This window comes from Camelus ferus, chromosome 6 (genome assembly GCF_009834535.1).
Source record: "Camelus ferus isolate YT-003-E chromosome 6, BCGSAC_Cfer_1.0, whole genome shotgun sequence".
NCBI classification, from domain to species: domain Eukaryota; kingdom Metazoa; phylum Chordata; class Mammalia; order Artiodactyla; family Camelidae; genus Camelus; species Camelus ferus.
The window spans coordinates 83,605,669-83,630,492 of record NC_045701.1 but is presented as its reverse complement, the minus strand read 5'-3'; the positions used below and the strand labels follow the sequence as shown (position 1 = coordinate 83,630,492).

The window sequence follows — 24,824 nt, the reverse complement described above, 5'->3', positions numbered from 1 at the left end:
GTACTTCACCCAGTGTGGCGCAGATGGTAAGTGTTTGAGCCAGGATTCAAACCCAGGCCAACTAGCTCCAGAGCAGTGCTGTCCAACAGCAGAGCCGCATGTATTGTGGTGAATTTTCTAGTAGCCATACTTTAAAAATAAAAAGGAAAAAGAAAGAGGTGAAATTAACTTTCATGTCTCTTCTTTATCCCAGGATAGCCAAACTATTATTTCACTTGTAATCAGAATAAAAAGTTAATGATGAGGTACTTTACGTTCTTTTTTTAATACCAAGTCATCAAATTCCAGAGTGCATTTACCTGAGAGGTGCATTCGGTTCAGACTGCCCATATTTGAAGTGCTCAGTCATGGTGTGGCCAGCGGCTGCAGTACTGGGCAGCGCGAGCCCCGTGTCTGTGCTCCTGACCGCTTGGCAGGGCTGCCTCTCGTGTGTTTTCCTCCCAGGGTGTTGGTTTTCCTATCTTTTAAATAGAGGGTTGGTTGAGATGAACTCCCTACCAGTTTTAAAATTTGATGATTACTGAGTGACTTATTTCTTGAATAGTTTTTGTTTGTTAGCTGAATAGGAAATTTGGCTTGATTAAAATGTTATCATGGCAAAATGATTCCTTTTCCTTTTAATACTTAACCCAGACCTGCCCCAGTTAAAGAGAAGCAACCCGAGTACTAACTACTCGGCTCAGTTTTCCCCTGTCTCTCTAACCACGCATTAGGAAGGTGGGGTATTAAATACAGGTCACTGTTAGCGGACAGGCTGTCTCATCAGCCAGTCAACCAGCCAGTTGGTTGATTTTATACAACCAATTTAATAATGTTTAACCAATACATGTGTTTTTAAGTTTAGGTATCCAATTACCCTTTGTTCCTAGAAAACATATACGTATTCTTAAAAGTGCTGCTGGTTTTCCTGGGTAAAATACTCAGTATCAAAATGGAATGAAGGGAAGGAAGGCAGAAGAAGTGGCCACAGACTGAAATCTTCATCCCTCAATAAGAGAGGATGCTGGCACTGAGTCTGTGCAGAGAGGACACCGTGGTGCCAGACCATTGTTGGCCTCAGCCCGCATCCCTGCCGGCCGGGTTTTCTTCTCAGCCAACTGCCAACATTTGCTTTCTTGACTTCAGAGCCTCATCGGTAAGAGAGCATTTGAAAGAACTCTCCACGTGGAAGTAGAACCTACACAGACTTTTAACTTAACATTTTTATAGAGGTTTACATTACCCTTGGGTTAACACAGCACTCATTATCACAAATTTCTTTTGTTTGGGGAAGATTAATACACCAGACACAACTAAGACGTTGCCAAAGTGTTTTCCCATGCTTTATGATGGTTATTTAAACCACGTTGGTTAAACAGAGTTGGATTTCTTTGTTTTCCTTTTTTGGCTAGGATTCATGGATGACAGAGAGGGGCTTGGGCTGGGGTGGTGCTGGTGGGATGTGCTGCGCCTGAGTGTGGTGTGGGTGAGGCCTTGGGAGGGCAGGTTCCTGCAGTGGTGGGGTGGACACAGACTGCAGTGCATGGAGGACAGAGGGAGAGGCCCTGCAGTGCCATACTTGGGGACAGCTGTACCGTCTGCTCTTCTGACAGGCTTGTGAGGGGAAAAAGAAGTACATAGGTCACCAGGAGAGGAACAGGACTGGAGAAAGGTTTCTTTCAGGACAGAGATTTGAGCATGTGGAGAAGGACTTGTAAGACCTGGATCGGGCAGAGGGGGTGGTGCTGAAGTAGACCAAAGGGAAAGTTCACAATTGCAGGACCATCAGGAGGACGTTGATGCTTGGGGAGCTAGGGGAGAGGTAGATGTGAGCAGGTGTTGCTGGGAGAATGGGGCCTGGGTGGGGTTTGAGGTTATCGCCGGGCAGTGGGGCTCTGAAGGAGAAGGTTGTTGGGCCTGCTGGCAATAGGACAAGAGTGTTTGAGAGCAGCAGGTGAGGTGAGGAGCTTTGAGAATGCAGATTCCCCTTCCCCTCTGCTGGGCCAGAGTCGGGGCTGTGGTGGAGAGGAACTCAGTGCCACCTCCTCCCGGAAAGGCTTTAAGAGTATCAGTGTCCTGGGGCCAGGAGGAGGCAGGGAGGGAGAGGGAGAAGTCTGGAACGTGTTGGAGTTGGAAGGAGAAGGTGTGCTGATGGAAGGTTCAGGGGGCAGTCACTGCATTTCTGGAAGACCACCTTCCATTTTACATATTTTAAAATGTGTGCAATGACCACTTTTTAGAACAGGTTTATTGAGAAGGTATAAGTCTACATGTCATACAATTCACATATTGAATAGTTTAGTGAGTTTTGGTAATACCACTGTCTGGTTTTAAGACACTTCCATCATTCTGGAAAGTTCCCCCATGCCCGTCTCAGACCCATGCAACCAAGGCTCTGCCTTCTGTCTCTCTTGTTTTGCCTTCTCTAGAAACTTCATATAAATGGAATCATACAATATGCAGTTTTTGGTGTCTGGCTTCTTTCACTCTACATTATGTTTTTTTTTTTTTTTGAGGGTAATCCATCATGTTACAAAGTATCACTTTTATATTAAAAAAAAAAAAAGAAACTCAGGATGGAGAGCAGAGCCGAGTGGGGCTGAGTTGGGGGGATGCAGTACAGGCCAGAGGCTGCACGGGCTGGTAGGGGAACAGGGGCCCTGGACGCACACAGACCTCCGTGTCATTCCCGTTCTCCGCTCACCTGCTGCATGAGTTTGAGCCAGTTATGTTATCTCACTCTAAACCTTCGATTCCCCTCTGGAAAATTCGAGGTGATGGTATGTTCAGTTAGGCATCCCTATAGAGCTTCAACCGAGGGCCTTGCTTTGGCCGCACTCGGAGCGCGTGTCAGGAAGTGGTCAGAGACAGACTCCTCCCTGTGAGCAGACCGGGGGAGCCCCTTCTCAGCCCCACCCTGGCTTGGAGGTGGACCCCTTGGCAGTGACTGGAGCCTGCCGAGTATTTAACCTTTGCCCCAGGCTGGTTGTCCTTATTTAGCTGCCAACTGGCAGCACGATCAGCATGGGGACAGTGGCCTGTACCAGGAAATCATGAGATGATGAGTAAGCTTGTCAGAATTCTTAGGTAAGCTGTGAAACAGCCTGGGTCAGCAGTCTCTGTTCAGCAGTCCAGAGGGCTCTGCCTTTTCTATAATGTCTTGCTCAATACCCTCCTCTCACATTGTACCTTGTATGGCATTTCTGTTTTTAAGGGGAAAAAAATTCATAAAGGTCAGATATGTCCCAGGGAAGTCATTCAAGTAGCCTTTAAACACTGTCTCCAAGTCATTTGACTTGGTTGAACCCTACTTTTATTTCTTTGGGTGCCAGGCAATGCTTGACTCCAACCAACCAAAAAAAAAAAAATAAACAAACAGAAAAACCGACCAAAACCCCTTTCGAATGAACAAAGTTAGAGACAACCAAGAAACTTGAGACACCCAAGAGAGAATCACGGCTTGACTTTGAGACCGCTGTGTGTGCAGGTAGGGTGCATGGCATGGTTGGGGGCAGGAGACCTGGGCTGGAAGCCCTGAGCCCTTCCTAAGCTTGCCCAATCTGTGAAATGGGCATAAAAGCACCTGCCTGTCAAGGTGGTGGTGAGACTTTAAAAAGGCTGAACCTGCCCTTTCTAAAATATATAAGCTTACTGAAGCATATTTTATATATCATGTATAATTCACCCATTTCAAGTGTATTACTCAATGATTTACCAATTTACCAAATATATCAGGTTGCGAACATCACCATATGTCAGTTTTAGAACTTTCTCATCTCCCCAGTAAGATCGCTTGGGCCTATTTCTGGTCCCTACCCCTAGCCCTAGGCAACCACTAGTATATTTTCTGCCTCTGTAAATTTGCCTTTTCTAGACATTTCATATAAATGGAGCCATGCAACGTGGTCTTGTATGTGTGGCTTCTCTTAGCGTAAGGTTTTGAGGTTTATCCATGTCATAGTATGTATTAGTACTTCGTCCCTTCTGATTGCCAAATAGTATTCCACTGTATTGCAAAAACCACATTTTGTTTGTTTATCAGTTGATGGACATTTATTTGGGTCTGTTCCTTTTTTTTTTCCTATTTGAATAATATTGCTAGGAACATTTGTGTATATAGATCTTTACACGGTTAAATGTTTTTGTTTCTCTTGGGCAGATACTGAAGAGTAGAATTGCTGGGTCATATGGTAAATTTGTATGTAACTTTTTAAGAAATCGTGTTAAACTGTTTTCCAAAATGGCTGCATCATTTTACTTCCCACAAGGAGTGATGAAGGTTCCTGGTTCTCCATGTCCTCGCTAACACTTGTTATTGTCTGTCTATGAAGTGGTATCTCAGTTGTGGGGTTTTTTTTTGTTGTGGTTTTAATTTGCATTTCCCATAATAATGATCATAAGCATCTTTTTGTGTGCTTATTAGTATATCTAGTTAACTGAAATGTTTATTTAAGTCTTTTATCTGTTTTTGTTTGGGTTGATTGTTTTACTGAGGTGCAAGAGTTAGTTCTTTGCATACTCTGGATACAAGTCCTCTGTCAGATATGTGTTTGCAAATATTTTCCTCTTTGTTGCTTGTCTTTTCATTTTCTTACTGGTGTTTTTTGAAGCACTAAAGTTTCTAGTTTTGATGATGTCCAGTTTATCGATTTTTTTTTCTTTTATAGACATGCTTTTGGTGTCAGATCTATGACATCTGTGCAGTTATAACTCAAGGTTCTGAAGATTTTCTCCTTTGTTATCTCCTAAAAATTTTTATTATTTTAGCTCTTCCATTCGAGTCTGTGATCCATTTTGAGTTAATTTTTGTACGGGGTGTGAAGTGAGGGCCTAAGTACACCTTTTTGCATATGGATATCCAAATTGTCCCAGCACCGTTTGTTGAAAAGACTTCTTTCCTGAATGTAGTTTTGAAAACAGGAAGTGAAAGTCCTCCAACTTTGTTCTTCTTTTTCAAAAAAATTTTTGACTATTCTAGGTCTTTCGCAATTCTGTACAACTTTTAGGATCATCTTGTCAATTTCTGCAGAAATCCCTGCTGATCAGTTTTTTTAAACTTTTTTAATTTTAAGGGTAGTAAGTCTTCTGACCCATGAACATGAGATGTCTCTCTGTCTATTTAAATCTTCTTTAATTTCCATGAGCAATGTTTAATTTTCAGTGTACAAGTCTTATACTTCTTTTGTTAAATTTACTCCTAACTTGTTTTTGTTTTTTGATGAACCTGCCTTTTGATGATTTGCACTGAGGTGAGTGGGTGGGTGTGCCTGCTCACTTCCAGTTTCATCACAGGGAAGGTTAAACTGGGTGTACTATTGGTTTGATTTTTTTTTTCTTGTGAAATAGAAAACAAATATCTATATAACATGCATGCAGTTTAAAGCATAATAATAAAATGAATGCCTGTGTACCTTGTACCCGACCAAAGAAAAAGAAAATTACCAGTCCCTTGTCCCCTGTCCGATCAACTCCCTGTCCCTTCCTGCCAGAGGGTAAGCTCCTGCATTTTTTTGTCAGTCATTGCTTTGCTTTAGAGTTTTACTATAGAGGTATTTAACTGTAAACAACACAATATTTAGCCTGTTTTGACATTTATATAAATGTAATCATAGCGACTGTTTTTCCCTATGACTTGTTCTTTCTCTCATGTTCCTGAGGCTCATGTATTTTGAAGCGTGAGTTGTATTTCATTCATTTTTAGGTATTCCATTTGTGTGAGCTTTATGGTGTTCCATTCTATAAACACAGGACAGTTTATTTTTCCAACTATTAATGATGCTTTAGGTTATTTATTCATTTTTGCTGTTACAGTCATGCTGTGAGCACTCTTCCGTTACACACGGGCTAGGGTTTCTCTAGGGCAGAGCCAGGAGCAGAATTGCTGGGTTGGAGGGTACATGCCTCAACCTGATTGGACAACGTCAGGGTGTTTTCCCGAGTCCAGTGCTAATTACACTATACTTCCACCTTCAGTGTTTTAGTTTCCTATTGTTGCCGTGACAAATTACTACAAATTTAGGCTTAAAACAACAAAAATGTATCATGTTACAACTTCACATGTGAGAAATCTGAAATGGGTCTCACTGGGTTAAATCAAGGTGTTGTTAAGGGTTTTGTTTCTTCTGGTGACTCTTGAGGTCCGTTTTATTTCCTTTTACAAGTTTTAAAGGCTGCTCACATTCCTTGGCTTGTGGCATCTTCCTCCATTGTCAAAGTCAGCAGAATAATCCAGGATAACCTCCTAATTTTTTTTTAATTGAAGTATAGTTGATTTACAGTGTTGCATTAGTTTCAGCTGTTCTGCAAAGTGATATATATACACACACACACACTTTTTAGATTCTTTTCCATTACAGGTTATTACAGTTCCCTGGGCTATACAGTAGGTCCTTGTTATTTATCTGTTTTATATATAGTAGTATGTATATGTTAATCCCAAACTCCTAATTTAGCCCTCCCCTCACCCTTTTCTCTTTTGGTAACCATAGAACCTCCTTCTTTTAAGGTCAGTTGATTAGCAATCTTACATCCATCAGCTGTCTTAATTCCCCTTTGTCATGAAATGTAACATAGTCATAGACTCTGAGATTAGAATCTGGAGGTCTTTGGGGAACTATTATTCATCCTACCAGACTGGTGTTTAAGGATCCTTGTTCTACAAAAATGGGAATTTAAACAATTTAACAATTTCTCTCTGTGTGTGTGTGTGTGTGTGTGTGTGTGTGTGTGTGTGTAGTCCAGATATATACTAACTGCCTGATGACTGAGTTTCATTGTAGGGGAGTGGATTTTAAAAATTGAGTTGAAAAGAAGATAAATGTGTATGTTTTAAAATACTTGAAATATTGCTCATTAGAACTCCAAAGTTGGCCTCCTTCTGGGCAAAATCTAACACTTGATGAAACCACTGCTCCCAGGCAGATGCATGCCACGCCTACCAGATCGTTCACCGAAACGGCGTCCCTGATGAGCAGATCGTTGTGATGATGTATGATGACATCGCCAACTCCCAGGAGTAAGTAGGGGTGCTTTGAACTTGGTGGTGGGGAACTTCAGGGCATTTTGAAAAATGCAGACAGACTCTCAGGAATCCTCAGATCAGTGGAATGAAATCCCACAGGGCTATTTTGTGTAAAGCTTTGACCATAACTCAGGAGGGTCGGCAGCAATAGCAGGGACACAGGCAATGGTGGTGAAAGATGCTGGGGCTGGGGCTTTGGAAGAGTTTAAAGCGTCAGTTACCTCTCGGCTTGGAGAGCTGACTCATCATCGCTGGGTTCTCCAGTGCTTATTCCCAACCTCCAACGGGACTCCCACCTCACAGGGTCTGGATACAGAAAGCTTATTTGTAGGTTAGATCCTTCTACCTTTTGTTCTGTACTTATTTCCTTTTTAAAAAATTTGTTGAATTTAATTTTACAAATAGTTCTCTCATGCCCGATTATCTGATTTCTTGAGATCAGAAGCAGCAGGCGTGGGGACTACACCTATGCCATCCTAGTTCCCAGCTCCCTGGTCACCCAGCTGTGACTCTTTACTGTGACCCCATAAGAGCTCGTAATCCATTCTGGGCTTTCACGCCTAAGCTCTTGTATGAAAGTCCTGTCTTCGGTCCTGTCTTTTTCTGAAAACAGTTTTGCTCTGAGAGATCTCTTGATGAGATCTTGCCCCCAAGGTGCAATCTGGGGCTGGGGTCTCTGTCCTGAGCTTTCAGAGCTCAGCCCTTTACTTATCCTGCCAAGAACTCAGGAGTTATGGGACACCTGAGGCCACTGAAGTGCTCAAGTCACTAACGTTGGTGACCTTGGCAATGATGAGAAATATCTTTGACAACCTTGGTCGGTTAACATTTTTATGCATAAAATGCATAAAATGGAGGCATACTGATGAAGATACAGACTTCAGAGATACATCAGATAATGTGCTTCAGTTGTGTCTTTTGATTTTCAGCAATCCAACTCCAGGAATTGTGATCAACAGGCCCAATGGCTCAGACGTGTATGAGGGGGTTCTAAAGGACTACACCGGCGAGGTGAGGCGGAGCACGGGCTTGGAGCCAGCAGGGCCTGTTTCATTTCAGTGATGATTTTTTTTCTCTTTCTTATACTTCTAGAATCAGGACCTCATTAGACTGGTTTCTGGTCAGTGTTTCGTGTTTGTATTAAGATTTGTGCATGAAGTGTAACTTCTGAGAATTTTGAAAGAAAGCAAAGGAAAAAAGAAAGAAAAAATGTTAGTTGTAGTCTACCGATCTTTAGTTTCTAGTCTTCTTATGCATTAAACCTGATAATAGATTTCCTTCAGTAGTACCTGATTTTCTTAAGATATTGCCATTCATCTGATTATAGATTATCTGTGCTCTTTTCTGAAAATTAGTTTTCTCAGTGCCAGCCGTGGTGCAAAATACCTCCGGATTTTGCCAAGATGGGATTTTGTTAATTATTATTATAGTGTATAACTTCCAGAATATTATATCCTTCCCAGTCAGTTGAGGCTGTATAAATTAACACATTTAAAAAAAACCACCATAATGACTTCAGCCTCGTGGATTTCATAGTCTCTTTTTCTTAATTTCTGAGAGCTCTTTTAGGACCTAATATTCCTTGTGATGGAGAAACATCCGAAGTTTAGCAATTCTTTCAAACTTTTAAATTCAAAAACAATTAAATCAGACACATCATACATCTAATTATAGATCATCCTTTTTATGAAATTATTTCTTTGTAGTTATATAAGGAAATGTCTGGAATTTAGGTGTTGGGATTTTTGATGATGTTTATTTTTCCTTTGTACTTTTCTGTATTGCTTTTTGAACAGTCAGATACCTGTTTTACAAAACCCGCTTAAAGGACATCGAATGTCCTTGGGATTCAGCCTCTTAAGAGGCAGGCTGGGTGCAAAGGGTGGCGCTAACGTTCCTGCCTCCCACATTGCTGTCTCTCTGAGGCTGTGTGCTCTTCCTCTGCTGTCTGTCCCTACCTACCGACATTTTTGGGTTTCTCCACATGGACTTTATAATGGTCAAGAAGGAATGGCAGACTTGCTGAGTTGCCATCAGCCAAAGACAAGACGATATTTGAAATGAGGTCATGCACCTGCCTCGGAAACACTGACCTTGCTTTGGGTCTGTCTTGGTTGCAAAATGTTTGTCCTTAAACCTTAAGCTTTGGAGGTGTGTGTCCTGGTGGCCTGGGCTGTCTGCTACAGACTCAGGAAACGCACTCATTTGGAATGACAGCTGCATCTTATTTCAACCCCCAATTCTTTGTAGGATGTCACCCCGCAAAATTTCCTTGCTGTGTTGAGAGGTGATGCAGAAGCAGTGAAGGGCAAAGGATCTGGAAAGGTCTTGAAGAGGTAATGTCTGTTTTACAGCCGTCCCACTTTTCTGAATGACCTGGTACTCCAGAATGGAGAATTCAAACAGGCCTTGCTCTTGGATTCTGGCCAGTTAACCCATGAGAGATGGCAGCGTGGGGAGCCTCATCCTGGAAGGCTGCACAGAGCTGGTGGCTTCTTTCGGCAGACCATTTCTGTAACGAACTAACCCTGTCGTCCAGGATCCCTCATTATTCTTTGTGAAATGTTCCCCATCACTTAAACCCATTTCTTTTTGTTGGTGGTGGATCCTGGTGCTGGTCCTTACCTCTACTGGTGGAATGCACCGGGACAGGTGTGAAGCCCTGTGTCCAGTCCGCTTAAATGGCTCCAGCCCCGCCTCCACGAACCCCGTGCTCCGATCCCTGATCAGCCCAGTGGGAGGAGCACATTCATAAGTTCAGAGCTAACCTTTGTATCGGGGAAAACTGATCCCCGAGTTTGCCCCCCTGACTACGGGTTGTTGGAGATGTCTTGTTTAACGTCTCTTTATGTAGCATTTTTACGTGACATCAGGGGTTTTAGAAGAATGACTTCAGAGAGTCTCAGAAGCAAGTGATGCTTGGCAGGTGGTGCTGTTTCTCTCACACCTAAGGGGGGACCTGGGCACAAGTAGCTCGCGTGAGTTACAGCAGAGACGGACATCTGTGTTGGATGAATCAGATTACCTCCAAGTGAGTTATTCATCCGTGCAAACTTGAAGCAGTGCCCTCTGAGTGTAAACCCTGGTGAGGGGGTGCAGGGGGGCGTCCCAGACTCTGTGCAGGCCAAGGGCCCTGGGGAGGGGTTGAGCTGCGGGACCATGTTCAGTGTTGTGTCCTGGCTCCCTTCCTCATGTGGGGGAGGCCTGGCTGGAGAGTGTGGCTGCCTTGGGATGAGGCCCAATTGCCAAAGGACGTGCTCTCCAAATCACACCTGGTCTGCCTGCTGAGCTGCCCTCCCAGCCATGAATCAGAGCTTGGAGGCTCTGGGATCCGCCCCGTGGTTCAGAACAGCGCTCTGCGGGGGCAGAGGAACAGCCGGACAACCGGGTCTTGTGTTCCTCCTCATTCCTGGTTGGGGGACTGTAATCCTCAGACCTCTCCTTAGGTTTTTGATTGGGGTGACTTTTCAGAGAAACAGAAGTAGAAATAGAGAATGGCTGACTTCGACTCTCATTCCCATCTGTGTGTCTCTTGGCAGTGGCCCCCGGGACCACGTGTTCATTTACTTCACTGATCACGGAGCTGCTGGAATACTGGTTTTTCCTAACGATGATGTGAGTTTTTCTTACTGTTTTAAGACAAGCTGGGAGAATGGGAAACAAAACCTCTGTGTTGACAGTACGCCCATGACATGTGTTCCTCACGTCCTGCCAGGGTGGGTCTGTGTGTGGCTCTTGAGTGTGGGGACACATTTAGCAGCTTGAAATCTATCCAGAGGCACCTCTTCCAGCAAGTTTTCTCCGCATGTCTCTTCACATAACAGCATCAGTAGCTGTCCCTGAACTTGGGTGCACTGCACAAGACGTAGTCATAGAACATGGTCCCTGAGTGCTCTGGACAGAGTGACGAGGAAACACATCCTCTTCCCCTTTTTAACATGTGAATAAAGCTCTGGACGATGTTCCGGGATAGTGCTGTTCACCATGATTATCTCTAAGGACTGGTAAATTAGAATGTATGAAGCATCACTGGGACTTTGTTAGTGGCTTATCCAGCAAATGGTTTCTGTTGATGTGTTTGGTCTGAATGTCCATATTCTTACCTTGCAGCTCCACGTAAAGGACCTGAATGAGACCATCTATTACATGTATGAACATAAAATGTACCAAAAGGTAACGTCAGTGCTTGGGGCGGCCTTGGAGGGGGGAGCGTGAGGAAGGCAGCGGAAGCAGGGCCCACAGTTCCTCGACTGGCCTCCTAACTCTGGATTGGCTGTATTTTCTGGAAAGCGTGTCCTTTCAATCAGTCTTGACCTCTGGTTTCCCGGGATTCACTTTTTGTGATTCTACAGCTGTAGCTGTTAGATGAGAACCACTGGCCAGCTTGTTAAAACACAGTGTGCCTCCCACCCCCAAATTTGACTCAGCAGTTCTGGGGAGAGGCCAGGAAGGCTTGCCTTTCTGAGTTTCCAGGAGATGCAGATGCTGCTGGTCTGGGGCCACACTCTGAGGACCACTGTTTCCAGGGCTGCCACCCATTTGGGGCAGTTGGGGAGGAAAGTCTTATTTTCACGTTGGCCCTCTCTTGCCCTGGTAGCACGCTGTAGAGAATCTGCATAGCTTGGGTGTGTACGTGACAGCGATGTGTGTTGCTGTTGGAAACTACCCCTGCACTGGATGGCAGGACGGTTTTCCTTAGCATCATCTGTGGCTCCATTTTCTCTGCGTTATTTCAGCTAATGGGTCATTTTATTCTGTAACCATGCATAAATTCGAGTCCATCCAGTTTGTATGACAGCAGCTTCTTATAGCAGAGGTGTCTCCCAAAAGCAAAAGTGAAAGACTCTTAAGAAACGGGTCAGGAGGGTGGACAGAGCCCAAGGGGCGTTTGTGAGAGGTCTGTGCCTGGCCAGGTGTGAGTTCACCTGTCTTGTTTGCCTCCCAGATGGTGTTTTATATTGAAGCCTGTGAGTCTGGGTCCATGATGAGACACCTGCCCCCCAACATCAATGGTAGGTGGTGGGAGCACCGGCCCCTGAGTGGGGCTGGGTGAGCACCTTGCTAAGTGGTGCAGTCAGACATTCTCCCGATTCTGCTAACTGGGAAGAACCAAGTGTCTTACATAAACCAGGGCCTGGAGCAGCTGGTGCCCGGAAGTAGGGAGGTACCTGTGGGCAGCTCTGGGCTTCTACTCCTGGGGGATTAGACGTCAGGGAATGAAGTGATGTGAGCTCTGGTGTGAGCTCCACGGTGCTCTGCTGGGTTCCAGTAAAGCTATTTAAGTCCCAAATCACAATCTTTGGACCTCAGGCCTTTGCAATGTGTTGCTTGTTGGCTCTCTGATCTAGGGCAGGTGACTTATCCTCTTAACCCTCAGTCATCCCCATCTGTAAAATGGGGATAAAGATAAAGTCTGTTGGGGGAGTTATGCTTTAAGCAATGACATTTGTCCAGCGCGGTTCTGAGCCCATGGGAGCGCAGTAGTAAATGGTGGCTATTTCATATGTTCAGTCAACCTAAGTGTTTCTTTAATAAATGTTGACTTTCTCTGGAAATGAAACTAGGCACCTACCCTTCAAGTTTCCAGAGCTATTAAAAGCTTTCAGCATTGTTCCAAAACAGCTGGATGTCCTAATAAGCATGCGTGCGTGCGTGCTCGTTGCTGCAGGACATGTGTGTCAGCTGGCTTCTTTCTTCCACATTTAATTCTAGATGAGTTATTGTAACTGAGTCAACAGGGCTGGATACAGTGAGGTCTCCCTGCCCTCCCTGTGTTGATTACACTAGGAAAGGAGGAGAAACTCAAAGTCCAAGTGAACCTGTAGACGGCCAAGAAGAAAACATGACAGAAAGGTGTCTTTGATTCATTGTAGTTTATGCAACGACTGCCGCCAACCCCGAGGAGTCGTCCTACGCCTGTTACTATGACGAGGAGAGGTCCACGTACCTGGGGGACTGGTACAGCGTCAACTGGATGGAAGACTCGGACGAGGTGAGCCTTCGGGGGGCCGGCTGTCCAGCCGAGGCTTAGCTGTCAGCTGTGATCGTCGAAGGACTCGAATGTTTCCATTTCTGCAGGAGGATCTGAACAAAGAGAGCCTCCACAAGCAGTACCAGCTGGTAAAATCCCACACCAACACCAGCCACGTCATGCAGTATGGAAACAAGGTGAGCAGGGGCGCCTCGCACTCCTGAAGATTCCTCGAGTCCCAGGCCGACTTGCCTGGAACGCTGATCTGGTGAAGAGAAACGGGATCCCTCCGGGCGAGGAGCGGCTGAGGCAGCGATGGCTCTGCCGCTCACAGCTGCTCCATCCTGGAGATTCTGCCCAGGTTTTGGAATCAGACTTCCTAGGGTCAAGCTCACAAAGTTGTGAGACTTTGGGCAACCTACTTGACTGCTCAGAATCTCTGTTTCCTCCTTGGTCAAAGCCCAAGCGCTGAGGGTAGTCGGGAGGATTAAAGACGGTGGTGCACCACCACCACTGCAGGGGGCCTGGCCCACAGGGAGAGGTTGCTGATAACTGAAAGCTGCTCCTGCGAGTTTCCTGGCTTTGCCCCATAGAGCCCCGCACCCTGGATCCTCTGGGGTCCAGCATCCCTGCAGTTACAGGGTGTTACCTTGACCCTTTGGCTATGAATTACAGACTTTTATCCTCTCCAGCTAGGTTCAGAAGGGACCTACGTGGTACACTAGGTCAGTCCATCAGGGCTGTCCAGGCATAGGTCACAGCAGGTGGCTGCTGAAGGCTTGGGCCTTAGGTGTCACCCCTGGGGCTCACCTTTGTGACATGCAGAGGAGGTGATTGGTGGTGCACGCCAGCTGCCAGTCGTCCGTATGACCAGACACCATCCACAGTGAGGTGGCCTGCCACCATCTGAGAGCTTGCCTGCTGAGGTCTGTTCCTTTGATGCAAGCATTGGCCTTCTAGAAGACTGGCGAGTCAGGCAGTCCAGCTGTCACCATGCAGCTCTTCACCGCCAGAGTGTGGACTGGAGGGCCTGTGAGCCAGCGGGGCATTCACAGGCCACGAGTGTGCTCGGGAGGCCAGGATGCTGTGGGCCTGGTCAGGCTTTTGAGAGCGGGTAGTGGAGGGACAGAGCAGAGAGAAGGCTGGGGAAGGTACCTCGGAGGAGGCAGGGTCAAAGGTGGCACTTCCCTGGCTTTGTGGGGGGAGCAGAGGGAGGGGGTACCCAACAACAGCTCTTCTGCCCTGGGCCTTCTGTTCTGCTTAAAATGTCCTCAGCATTAGCCATTTCCAGTCTTGGTTGAGGTGTGAAGGATCTTTTCTAAATGTTATGCTTCTAAATATACTTGTGGGTATTTTGTTTTAGAGCTATTTTTAGATCAGTGTTCCTGGTTTAGGAACATGATTGCTCATAGCATTTCTTTCCCGGTCATCGGGATCAGCCTGTAGTGACCCCTGTGGGCAAACAGAGCCAGGCAGCCAGGCCTGCTTGTGAAGCCCTGATGCCGAGTGTCCGCCCAGCCTCTCCACAGCTTTAGGTCTGCCTGTCTCAGTGGACCCAGACCTCAGCTCTGACCTGGACAGATGCTCTGCACCTTCCTTTGCTAGTCAGTAGGGGCAGGCAGGTGAGCTTGGTGGGGTGAGCACAGCCCACGGTCACCACTGGCTGAAAGGACTCTGGTCCAAGCTCAGGGGAACTGAGGAGCGGTTCTGCTGCTAAGGATGCCCGGCATCTTGGAAGTTCATCACCGGTGGATTTCAGGTGCTCAGGTGTGGTGCCTCGCCTATTGCTGAGGGCCAAGCATGTGCTTTCAGGCTGCGGCTGTGACCCTGCAGTGGTCTTGAAACCACGTGGGGTGAACTATGAACTCCAAGAGCACATCTGCTCTTCCCGCTAAACCATCTCTCTCTCATTCTCTCTCTCTCCCTCCTCAGTCCATCTCTACCATGAAGTTGATACAGTTTCAGGGTCTGAAACACAAAGCTAGTTCTCCCATCTCCCTGCCCCCAGTCAAACACCTTGACCTCACTCCCAGCCCCGAGGTGCCTCTCACCATCATGAAAAGGAAACTGATGAACACCAACGATCTGCAGGAGTCCAGGCGTCTCGTCGAGGAGATAGACAGGCATCTGGAGGTAAGTGGCGGTCAGGCTCTGGCTCCCAGTCTCACGGGCAGCATGCTGGAGCCCTGTCTTTGCCTCCTGACCATTATTCCTCATTGGTTGGAGCCTGGTGACAGAGCTTTGGGGTCACTTCCTGCCACACGGAAGTATGTGGGGAAGGAAACTGGCCTTTGTACTCTCTGAAAAGTGGAAGTGAGTGAGCAGGGAAGTGGCCGGCTTCATTCTTCATTAGTAAATTGGCCTTGACCCCTTTGGAAGCAGGGAGCAAAGGAAGGAGGCCTGTCCCTCCCCGTCTCATGCCGAGAAGCCATGGCACGTGGGTGTTCCTTCTTTTACACCTAGTTACTTGGAGGACATTTTTTTGTAAGATTTTTTTTTAATTGAGGTATAGTCAGTTTACAGTGTTGTATCAACTTAGAAGACATTTTTGTTTTGCTGCTTGGTGAGTTTTTTTTTTTTAAATCCAGTCCACAAAAAATTTCTGCTGCCTTAGGAAAGAAATACAGTTACCTGCCCCAAGTTCTTCCTAAAATGCTTGGGGAATCTTTTATGATGACTGGGTTGTTCTCTGCAGCTTAGCAGTTTCTTTGGAACTGGCAGAATTTCTTTTCAAATTCTAGCTGTGTGGGTAGAACCACCAAGCATGTACTCACAGGATGCTGGGCAGAGATCGAGTGTCCCTCCCAGCAGAGCCAGCTTCTGTCCCCCTCATCAGCACAGCACCGGGACTGCTGTGCCTGGAGACAGCCTGACTTTTCTAGGAAAGAAAAAACGTCTGTGTGATCTGTTTTGAAGTCATACACCTAATAACCCTGATGGTACTCCATACGTGGTACATCAATCTTTTTTTGCTGTTGGTATCAGTGTAATACAGCAGTGCTCGTACATTCTATTCTTGGACCTCTTGGCACTCTTAAAATGATTGATTCCAGAGAGTTTTTGTTTATGTGAGTTATATCAATATTTACTGCATCAAATGAACAGTGAGATTTTAAAAGTGCTAGAAATGATAATAAACCCATTTTATGTGAATGTACTTTTTATGAAAAATAACCATTTTCTGAAATAAAAGCACTTTGGGTGAGAAGAGTGGCATCACTTTGCATTTTTGCAAATCTCTCTTCTGCCCAGCGTAATAGGAGACAGCTGGATCCTTGTACCTGCATCTGCATTCACTCTCTTGGGCTCTGTTTTTCTGGCTGAAGTATATGAAGAAAATGCAGCCTTGCACAGAGACATAGTCAGGAAAGGAAGGACATCATGGAGCCCTTGAAAGATCTGAGAGGCCCCGCATTGAGGACCCCCACCGTCCTGGACCACGCGTTGAGAACCGCTGGTCTCACACACAGTGGGCAGGGAGGCTATGCTGCATTCAGACACGAGCGAAACAGACCCTGGCTGGGGAGCAGGAGGATTCGATTGTAGGTTTTGGTTGATGTGGTAGAATTTTCCTCCTTATGATGCTGGTTTTCATTATCTGGGAAGAAAATGATGCCCCCTTTTGTGTCCTTCTGTCTGAGCACTTGGTTTCTGGGATGGGCAAAGGTGCCTATGAACACATACCACTTACGAGACAATAGTCTACTTGTCTGCTTTGGGGCACAATTTCTACACCACCCCCTCTTCCTCAGACTGAGCCAACCTGCTCTTCAGGTACTGAGATTTAAATGTTTCCTTCATGCCAGAAGAGCCCTAAAAAGCAAGGTACTTGTGAAGGTTTCCGGCTGTAGCAGAAGCCTTTTGTGTGCATCTGTTGGCATCTGTTTTAACCTCTCGGGTGGGGGCTGTGTGAAGAGAAGCTTCCACCTGGTCCGGGGTTCCAAGAGAGACTGCGATAAGGAAGATACATTTCAAAAAGATGTGTTTCTTTGCAGGCCAGGCACGTTATTGAGAAGTCAGTGCAAAAGATTGTCTCCTTGATCTCGGGGTCGGACGCCTGAGGGGGACAGGCTCCTGTCCCAGAGAGCCCCGCTCACGGCGCACGACTGCTACCAGGCGGCCGTGTCACACTTCCGCACACACTGCTTCAACTGGCACTCTCCTACGGTAAGCACAGACCCCTGGGGCTGCAGGCCTCTGCACCCTGCCTTCCCTGGGCCAATGAACTTGGCCTTTCTCTGCGTCTTTAAACCCAAATCAGAATCAGTATCATCCACTGGGAATCACAGTGGAATGCATTGCCTTGTGAAAGGCTTACATCCAGGCTAATCCAGGCTAAGGAAATAACAGGCCAGTTCGTTGGCCTTCGGTGGGGATGTGAAAGGAGGAAGGTTGTCCTGATTCACTGACCCGAAGTCCAGTCCCAGATACTCTTAACTGTCCCAGGGGACAGGAGAGCTTACCAGTCATAGGTGGTTCACCTTCCACTTCTACTGGACTTGAAGGGGAGTTCCTTCTCTTCACATTGTGCTGTCCCTGCCACACCGCCTCCCGCACCCCTACCCCTCACACCAGCCACACAGGTTTTCTCCCTTTTGGGTCTGTCCCTCCCAAAGGTTTATTGTTGACGTCAGGCCCTGGCCTATGGAGAAGAAAGTCCCAAATTTCTACAGATTGTAGAATGTCAGGGTTGGAAGTTACCTAAAAAGTCTTCATTCTGGTCAGTAGTATGTGATGCTGGTTTTTACAGATTGTGGAATGGCAGGGTTGGAAGGTACCTAAAAGCCTCCTTTCTGGTCAGTAGTGTGTGATGCTTGGATCCTTCTGGGGAAGGGGTTAGCAAACTGGCCCGCAGGCCAATTCCTGCCCACAGTTTTTTACAAATAGTTTTACTGAAACAGTCATGTTGTCTCTGGCTGCTTTCATGCTGCAGCAGAGTTAACTATTTCCTACAGCCCCCCAAACCCAAAAGATTTACTCTCTGGTCCTTAAAAGAAAATGTTTGTCAAGTGCTGCTTTAGACCTCTGCTCTCCGATATGGTAGTCATCAGCCTCATGTGGCTACTTAAACTTGAATTTAAATTAATTAAAACAAAATGTAAAATTTTGTTCCTTAACCACAGTAGCCACATTTCAAGTATTCAGTAGCCACCTGTGGTTAGTGGCTCCTGAATTAAGAATGGAATGTTTTCATCGTTGCAGACAGTTGTCTCTGGGCTGTGATGTGCACACTAGGGATGACACTCAGATACTTCCAGGGATGGAGTGCTGGGCACTGGGAGGTAGCTCTCCATTATTAAGAAGCTCTCAATTTTATTTTTCACTTATTTAACAAAATATTCTTTAATAATTTAAAATTTCCTGTTTATTTAATTAATACTTTATCCTCTGGTGTTAAGTTTTTGCCCTCTGGAATCACAGAAAGTAAGTCTCTCCTTTCTTCCTCATGAGAGTTCTCAGATTCTTTTGAAGTGTTTTCAAGATAAACATCCCCAGTTATTTTGGTCTTGTCAGTTGCCATCTGGTTTCGCATTCACTTACCATCTGTCTCCCTCACCACTGTGTCCCAGAACCAAAAGCCAGGCTGCCAAGGGCGGTCTTTGCTGACAGAGAGGAGCTGGGCCTGGGGATTCTAAATCAGGAGTCCAGGCCTAGGCTGAGAGTGCTGTAGGAAGCCTGCAACCTCCCTGCGCTGGTCCACTTTTCTTGGAGATGGTCCAGAAATCTCACCAGATTATCCAGAGAGAGAGAGGGGATCCTGACCCAATAAAGGCTGAGAACCACTGGTCTAGATGCTCTCTGTCTGTGACCACAGAAGCAGGACAGTCCTAAGTTAGGAATTGATTGTGTGGTGAAATGATGGTGTTTGATCGCGTCTTTTTGGTTTGTTTTCCTCCAGTACGAGTATGCTTTGAGACATTTGTACGTGCTGGTCAACCTTTGCGAAAACCCTTATCCGATTGACAGGTGAGTCAGCACCTGGCGTTTGAAGGGCCGGTGTCCCTCTAAAAGCAGAAGGCCGCAGTTTTGCTTCTGCCGGCTGCTCCCTCCCACCGTGGCGGAGTCCCGAATAGATGCCCCCCCTGGGGATCATCACCGGGTGGGTCTGTCACGTGTGGCTCCCTGTTGCGTGTTGGGTTCTGTGTGTCTTCATTTCTTCAGAGTTGACAACTTCGGGTTCATTCACTTCTTCTTCCCGTTTCTTACAGAATAAAATTGTCCATGAACAAGGTGTGCCTTGGTTACTACTGAAACACTGCGTACTTGGCGCTTTTCCAAATATGAACACTGTCCCTTAGAACGTGTACTAATCAGAGACTGAAGAGGTGGAGCCAGAGGGAAACTCACCTGGCGGGGTGCTGCGGGCCCTCCCGGGGCTGCGGTCAGACCACTCCAGGGCCACACTGCAGGCCTCTCCCCAGACGGCTTGCTCCCCTTTACCTATGTCCTCAGCTCCTACTGATCCTGTGTGATCCTCTGAAAAAAACCCACAGATCTGGGTGGCTAACGCTCTGTGTTGAGAAAGGCATATTGGCTTTTTCAGAGGGTTTTTAAGGAGCAAGAAGTTCACTGGAGCTTCTGTAGCCAGTAAGTCTTTGTTCTGAGGAATTTGAAGCCGGAACCTCTGAAGTCTTCACAATGATTTTATTGAAGAGGAATATAAACTTCAAATGGGAAACTATTTTTTAGAAAATAGTATAATTTTTGATTGCTTTTGTATTTTATTTTGCAATAATGGACAAGTCTAAAAAATAAAGATTTATAACTGAATATGAGTATTAATTTCAGGTCCCCGACTTTGTAGCTGATGCTCCTGGCCCCTCTGGTGGGGCCCACTCCTATCTGTCTGGCTTTTCCAGCCTCCCCTGCCTTGATCTCCTCCTGCCACTGGCCCTGCTCCCTGGCCCTCCCTGGACTTGTCAGCCTCCTGTGCCTTTGCTGCTTGCCCTGGAGTGCCTTTCCCTCCATCTGACACATCTCAAGGTGTACCAGAAAGTGCCCTTTCTTCCGCAGCGTCTTCCTCTCCCACCCACCCCAACTCCCCTCTCCTCTGTCGGCACCTGCATTTTCTTTGGGTCTCCCACAGTACATGTCAGGTCTGCCCTTACACCCGGCATGGGTGGGAGCTTGTCTGAGCTCCTCTGAGGGCAAAGGCTGCCTGTCTTACCTTTGTTTTCCTTGGCCCTGTGCCCCACATGGGGAGGTGCTCCCCATGGGTTTGTGGAAGATGTTTAAAAGTAACACTAACTCTGGCTGTGCAGTGGAATATTATACAGTAATAAAAAGGATGAAACACTGATACAGCTACTGCATTCAGCCAAGGGAAAGGAGCCAGTCCCCAAAGACCACATTTTCTATGATTCCATTTGTATCTAATGTCCAGAATCAGCAAATGTATAGAAACAGGAAGTCAATGGGTAGTGCCAGGAATGGGGGAGAGAGGGAAGTGGGGAAACAGTGACTACTAATGGGGAGGAGGGTTCTTTTGGGGTGATGAAATGTTCTGAAACTGATTGTGATGATGGTTGTATGACTCTGAATGTACTGAAAACCATTGAATTGTATACATCAAATAGAATTATGTGGTTTGCTAATCATATTTCAATAATTTTTAAAAAAAACAAGCCATATAGCTAGATGGCTGTTTAGATAGAGATACAGCAAAGAGAAAAAAAGGAAGACTAACTAAACTGCAACCACCTGTCTTACTTAGCAATGACTGATGCCTTTAAAATTTGGAGGTACCAACTGGAAGTTGAGATACTGGCTAATAGGATTATGTCTGTTACAAATTCAAGGGTGATACTTTGTTTCCAATGGGCCCATTTTTAATCAGATTATCCTTTCTCTGTGAGGTTGTCCTAATAGAGCCAATCCTGTGACCAGGATAAAGAACTCTTATGGTCCTACAGATTTGGCGGGGGGCTTTAAGATTTTAAGTAACAAGTACAAGAAGCATCCTGTGTGTGTGTGTTTATCACTAATGCTCAACAGCGGCAGCCCTGAGGGCCGGCTGATGTTCAAAGAAATACTAAAAAGTAGAATTTGTAAAAGGAGTCTCTTAAAAGTTCTCAAGATTCACATCGTAAAAACTCTGTTCTTCTATTTTCTAGAACTGTTAACTGCCCTTGTTACCCTGCTCCTCTCTTTTTATTTGTCCTCCCAGTGGAGCAAAAGTACACTTAACTGTTTAACAAGTACAGAAACTTGAATGTTCATGGTTCTAAAGGTTGAAAGCAGCTTGTTCATTTCTCAAATAAATGACAGTTTCAGAAGTCACACTGCCTTGACTTTTTTCCTCTTCATCTAGTTCATAGGCCTCCAGCAGAAATGACTTTCCATCCCTCATATTAAGCTATTTTCTATTAGACTTCTGACAAGGGTGACCTTTCTATGTGTGTCACACCTTGGACCAGCATTTTTTTTTTCTAGTTCTGTCCAAAACGTACAAACATGTTTTTCTGGCACCAGAGGTACGCAGAACTAAGCCTTCAAAGAAAACATGGCCAACCCCTTTCCTTCCCAGAAATCCCAGATGTCAGTTTATATTCATCAAGAATCCCCTTTCTACATATTTACACACATACATACAAATCACTTATTTTTACCTTTTCGTTATAAAATAAAAACATAGAGGACCATACAAAGCAAGTGTGATGAATTATACAGTCACTACCACCCAGGTCAAGAAATAGAATTTTACCAGCAGTGTTAGGCAAGATTCTCTAGAGAAACAGAGCCCAGAGGGTGTGTGTGTGTGTGTGTATAGAGAGAGCGAGCCCAGGGTGTGTGTGTGTGTCTCTATGTGTGTATGTATATATACATAATATTTATCTGAATAAATATTATAATTATCTGAAGGAATTGGTTCACACAATTTTGGAGGTCTGGTAAGTCCAGAATTGTAGGCTGGAGACCAAGGGAGGAGTTGGAGAGTCCAAAGGCTGCCTGCTGGCAGAATCCTTTCTTGCTCAGGGGTGGTGAGTCTTTGTTCTCTTAAGGCCTTCAACTGATTGGTCAAGGCCCACCCACAGTATGGAGGGCAGTCTGCTTTGCTCAAAGTCTATACTCATTTAAATGTTAATGTCATCCAAAACAATCCTTCACAACAACATCCAGAAGATATACTTGACTAGATATCTGGGCACTGTGGCCCAGCCAAACTGACACATAAAATTAGCCATCATACCAGCCACACAAGAAGCCCCTGCTTGTGCTCCATCTCAGTCACAGTACCTCCACCAAAAAAGTAACCACTCTGCTTGTGTTCTTTGTGGTTTTAGCACAAGTGTACATCCCTGGATACATTTAGTCTTGCGCACACACACACAAAATGGTGTCTTTTCAATCTCCTTTATTCTGTAAGTTTCCTCCTCATCTTTCTTCCCCCCCTTTCCAATTTCTGCTGAAGAGCCCAGGCTGTTGCTCTGTGGAGCTTCTCAGTCTGGACTTTGCTGATCATGTACTCAAGCGGCCATTCACTATGTTTTTCTGGCACCCAGTTCTCTTATAGATCAGCAGCTAGATCCAGAGGATTTACACATGGCTAATGGGTTTCAAGCCATTGCACTTCTGTGTTGAAGCTCAAATGGTTCATTTTTGTCTGATGGAATCTTCCAGGTGGACTCCCAAGCCCTTTTGACATGACCTTAGGAAACTTCCATAGCTTCCTTCCTATCTGGTCTATCAAGATGTTTCACTCTACATTTCCTGTCCCAAAGCTGGGATCAAATTTCTCCAGGGAACTCTGGTTTCTTTTCATGAGAAATAGGATTTCGATACAGCAATCTAAGTGCTAAGAGAGCTCGTGGCTGCTGCCTCCTGTTTGGCCCTCCTCCAAGTCTGTTCTACGTGGTGGAGAATTTCCAGACTCCCTGTGCTGCCAGCCAGGACTACTCAGGGCCTGGCCCAGCTGCCCTTTGGCCTCACCTCCCACTATTCCTGGCCTCGGGCTTCATGGTCCAGCCATCTGGACTGACCACTGGCCCTACTTACAGCACACTCCTATTTCACTTTTCTTTGATTTTTTTCTCTTTCATCTTCCTTGTCAAAAACTGTCAAGAGTCAAAGAGTTTACCCCACCTGCATGTTAACAAGGTCACCTGCCACAGTTTCACGGGTGCTGGCAGGAGAGACGAGACTCCTGGGACGGAGATGAGCAACTTCATTTCTCCCGGTACCCAGTGAGTGCATGAGTTTCACGCTTTGACTCCCTGTGCCCGCTGAGTGCCCCGAGGGGGACACAGGGGTGGGCCCTGCTGGATGCTGTGCACACAGTGGGGTCTGGGTCAGGCTGAGAAACCTCGAGCTTAGGAAGAAGAAGGCTGTGAGCAAACCTGTCCAGGTTTTCCCTGGGGGAGACACTATCTCCCAAGGTGAGAGCCATCATTTTAGTCTCTTAAGGAAAAATGCTGCGCTCTTTCCAGGAGGAAGAAACTGTCTTTATCCTCCAAGGCTGTTCAGATACTCTTCAGAAGACAGTGTGGATGGAATAAAAGCTGTCAATGACTCTTCACCAGACATGCAAGAGACCCATGGAGAATTCCAGAAAGCTTCTTTTCCTGGTCAGCTCCTTATCCTACGACACCCAGCTCTGCAGGGAGCCCTCTGCTTCGTCCAAGTGGGTTACATGCCCTCTACTCCCTCAGGCCCCCAGATGTTCTGCTCTGACTGCAGTCACCACACTGGTCACATTAAACTGAAAATCTGTGCCTGGCTCAGAGCCCCGGGGTCTGGGATCACCTGTACACCCTAGAGACCATCTGATGCCTTCATGTGGATTTGGAATAGGCGTCCCTTTCTCTGGGTGGACACAGCCCTGTACCAGGCTGCAGGCTTGACAAGTGGAGCCCAGACTGGATGTCAACCCCATTTGTCCCATCAGCCATGCAACCTGGGCAGTGAACAACCTCCCTGCCCTGATGTGCCAGACCTGAATTTCCCTTTTCTGAAAGAGCTGAAGCTTCGCCTGCCCACCCCCACCCAGGAGCTGCCGTGAGCCCTGAGACAAGCCTGGGAAATCAGGGCCTAAGCCTTCTTGCGTGAGGAAAGGGGAACCCGAGGCACCAAGATGTTGGGCATCTTGCTGAGGGTTCGCAGCTGGCCTGGAGCCCAGGCCCCTGACGGTGAACTGAAGTTCCTCCCACCCTCCTGCTGAGCAGGTTTTCTGACTTTGAAGCCAGACTTCAGAGTTCCCTTTTGGCTGAGGACTCCATCTGCATCTGCGTCAGTGGCAGCTGCAGAGAGATGATTCCTGGAGGGCATTCCTGGGAAACGGATGTCTTCCAGCAAATAGCGTGACAGCTGGGGAGGAGGGAAAGCCGCAGCTGTGAGTCAGCACTTTTCTCCCCAGAGCCCGGCTCCACGTGACCTTCCTGCGAAGGGAGGGCCTGGGTCCTACCCTGGCTGCTCCCCACTTCCCCCACCTCATATGACCCTGCTGAGCAATCTGTTTCCTGGAGTCTGAGTGCATACACAGCCACCGCATCTGCACACCCATGCCAGCTGCCAGGCCTTCCAGAAACAGCCTCGTGCCCAGTGGGGACGCCAGGCTGGTCTGCGAATGGGGAAAGGGGAGGTATCTCCACTGAACCGGGGGGACCCTCCCCTCCTCTCTCTGTCCCTCCTCCCTCTCAAGGCCTCTGCTCGTCTCTGCCCACCTCCCCCGCTGGCCCGGCCCCGACCCCCAGCAGAAACTTGGTCATGACCTGGGTTCACTGGATACATTACTTTGAGGTGTGGTGAGGTCATCGTGGGCCAGGCATCTGCAGGGCTGGTTTGGGATTTCTCACGATGGACAGGACTTTGCACCCAGCTGTCACTGGTAGGCCGCGGGGATGGAGGAGCAGCAGG

At 46.6% G+C, this 24,824-nt stretch overlaps 1 protein-coding gene across 1 annotated transcript in view; it reads left to right on the top strand.

Annotated features, from left to right (window-relative positions):
* Nucleotides 1-21,251, top strand: part of LGMN (legumain) — a 31,499-nt gene extending 10,248 nt beyond the window's left edge. Inside the window, 13 exon segments of the mRNA XM_006184186.3 lie at nt 6,897-6,994; nt 7,930-8,011; nt 9,251-9,336; nt 10,540-10,615; nt 11,111-11,173; nt 11,946-12,012; nt 12,874-12,992; nt 13,079-13,168; nt 14,904-15,104; nt 16,967-17,029; nt 17,031-17,138; nt 18,871-18,938; nt 19,181-21,251. Of these exon segments, the coding sequence (XP_006184248.2) occupies nt 6,897-6,994; nt 7,930-8,011; nt 9,251-9,336; nt 10,540-10,615; nt 11,111-11,173; nt 11,946-12,012; nt 12,874-12,992; nt 13,079-13,168; nt 14,904-15,104; nt 16,967-17,029; nt 17,031-17,138; nt 18,871-18,938; nt 19,181-19,223 (1,164 nt within the window). The 3' untranslated portion in view covers nt 19,224-21,251.
* The last annotated feature ends 3,573 nt before the right edge of the window (nt 21,252-24,824 follow it).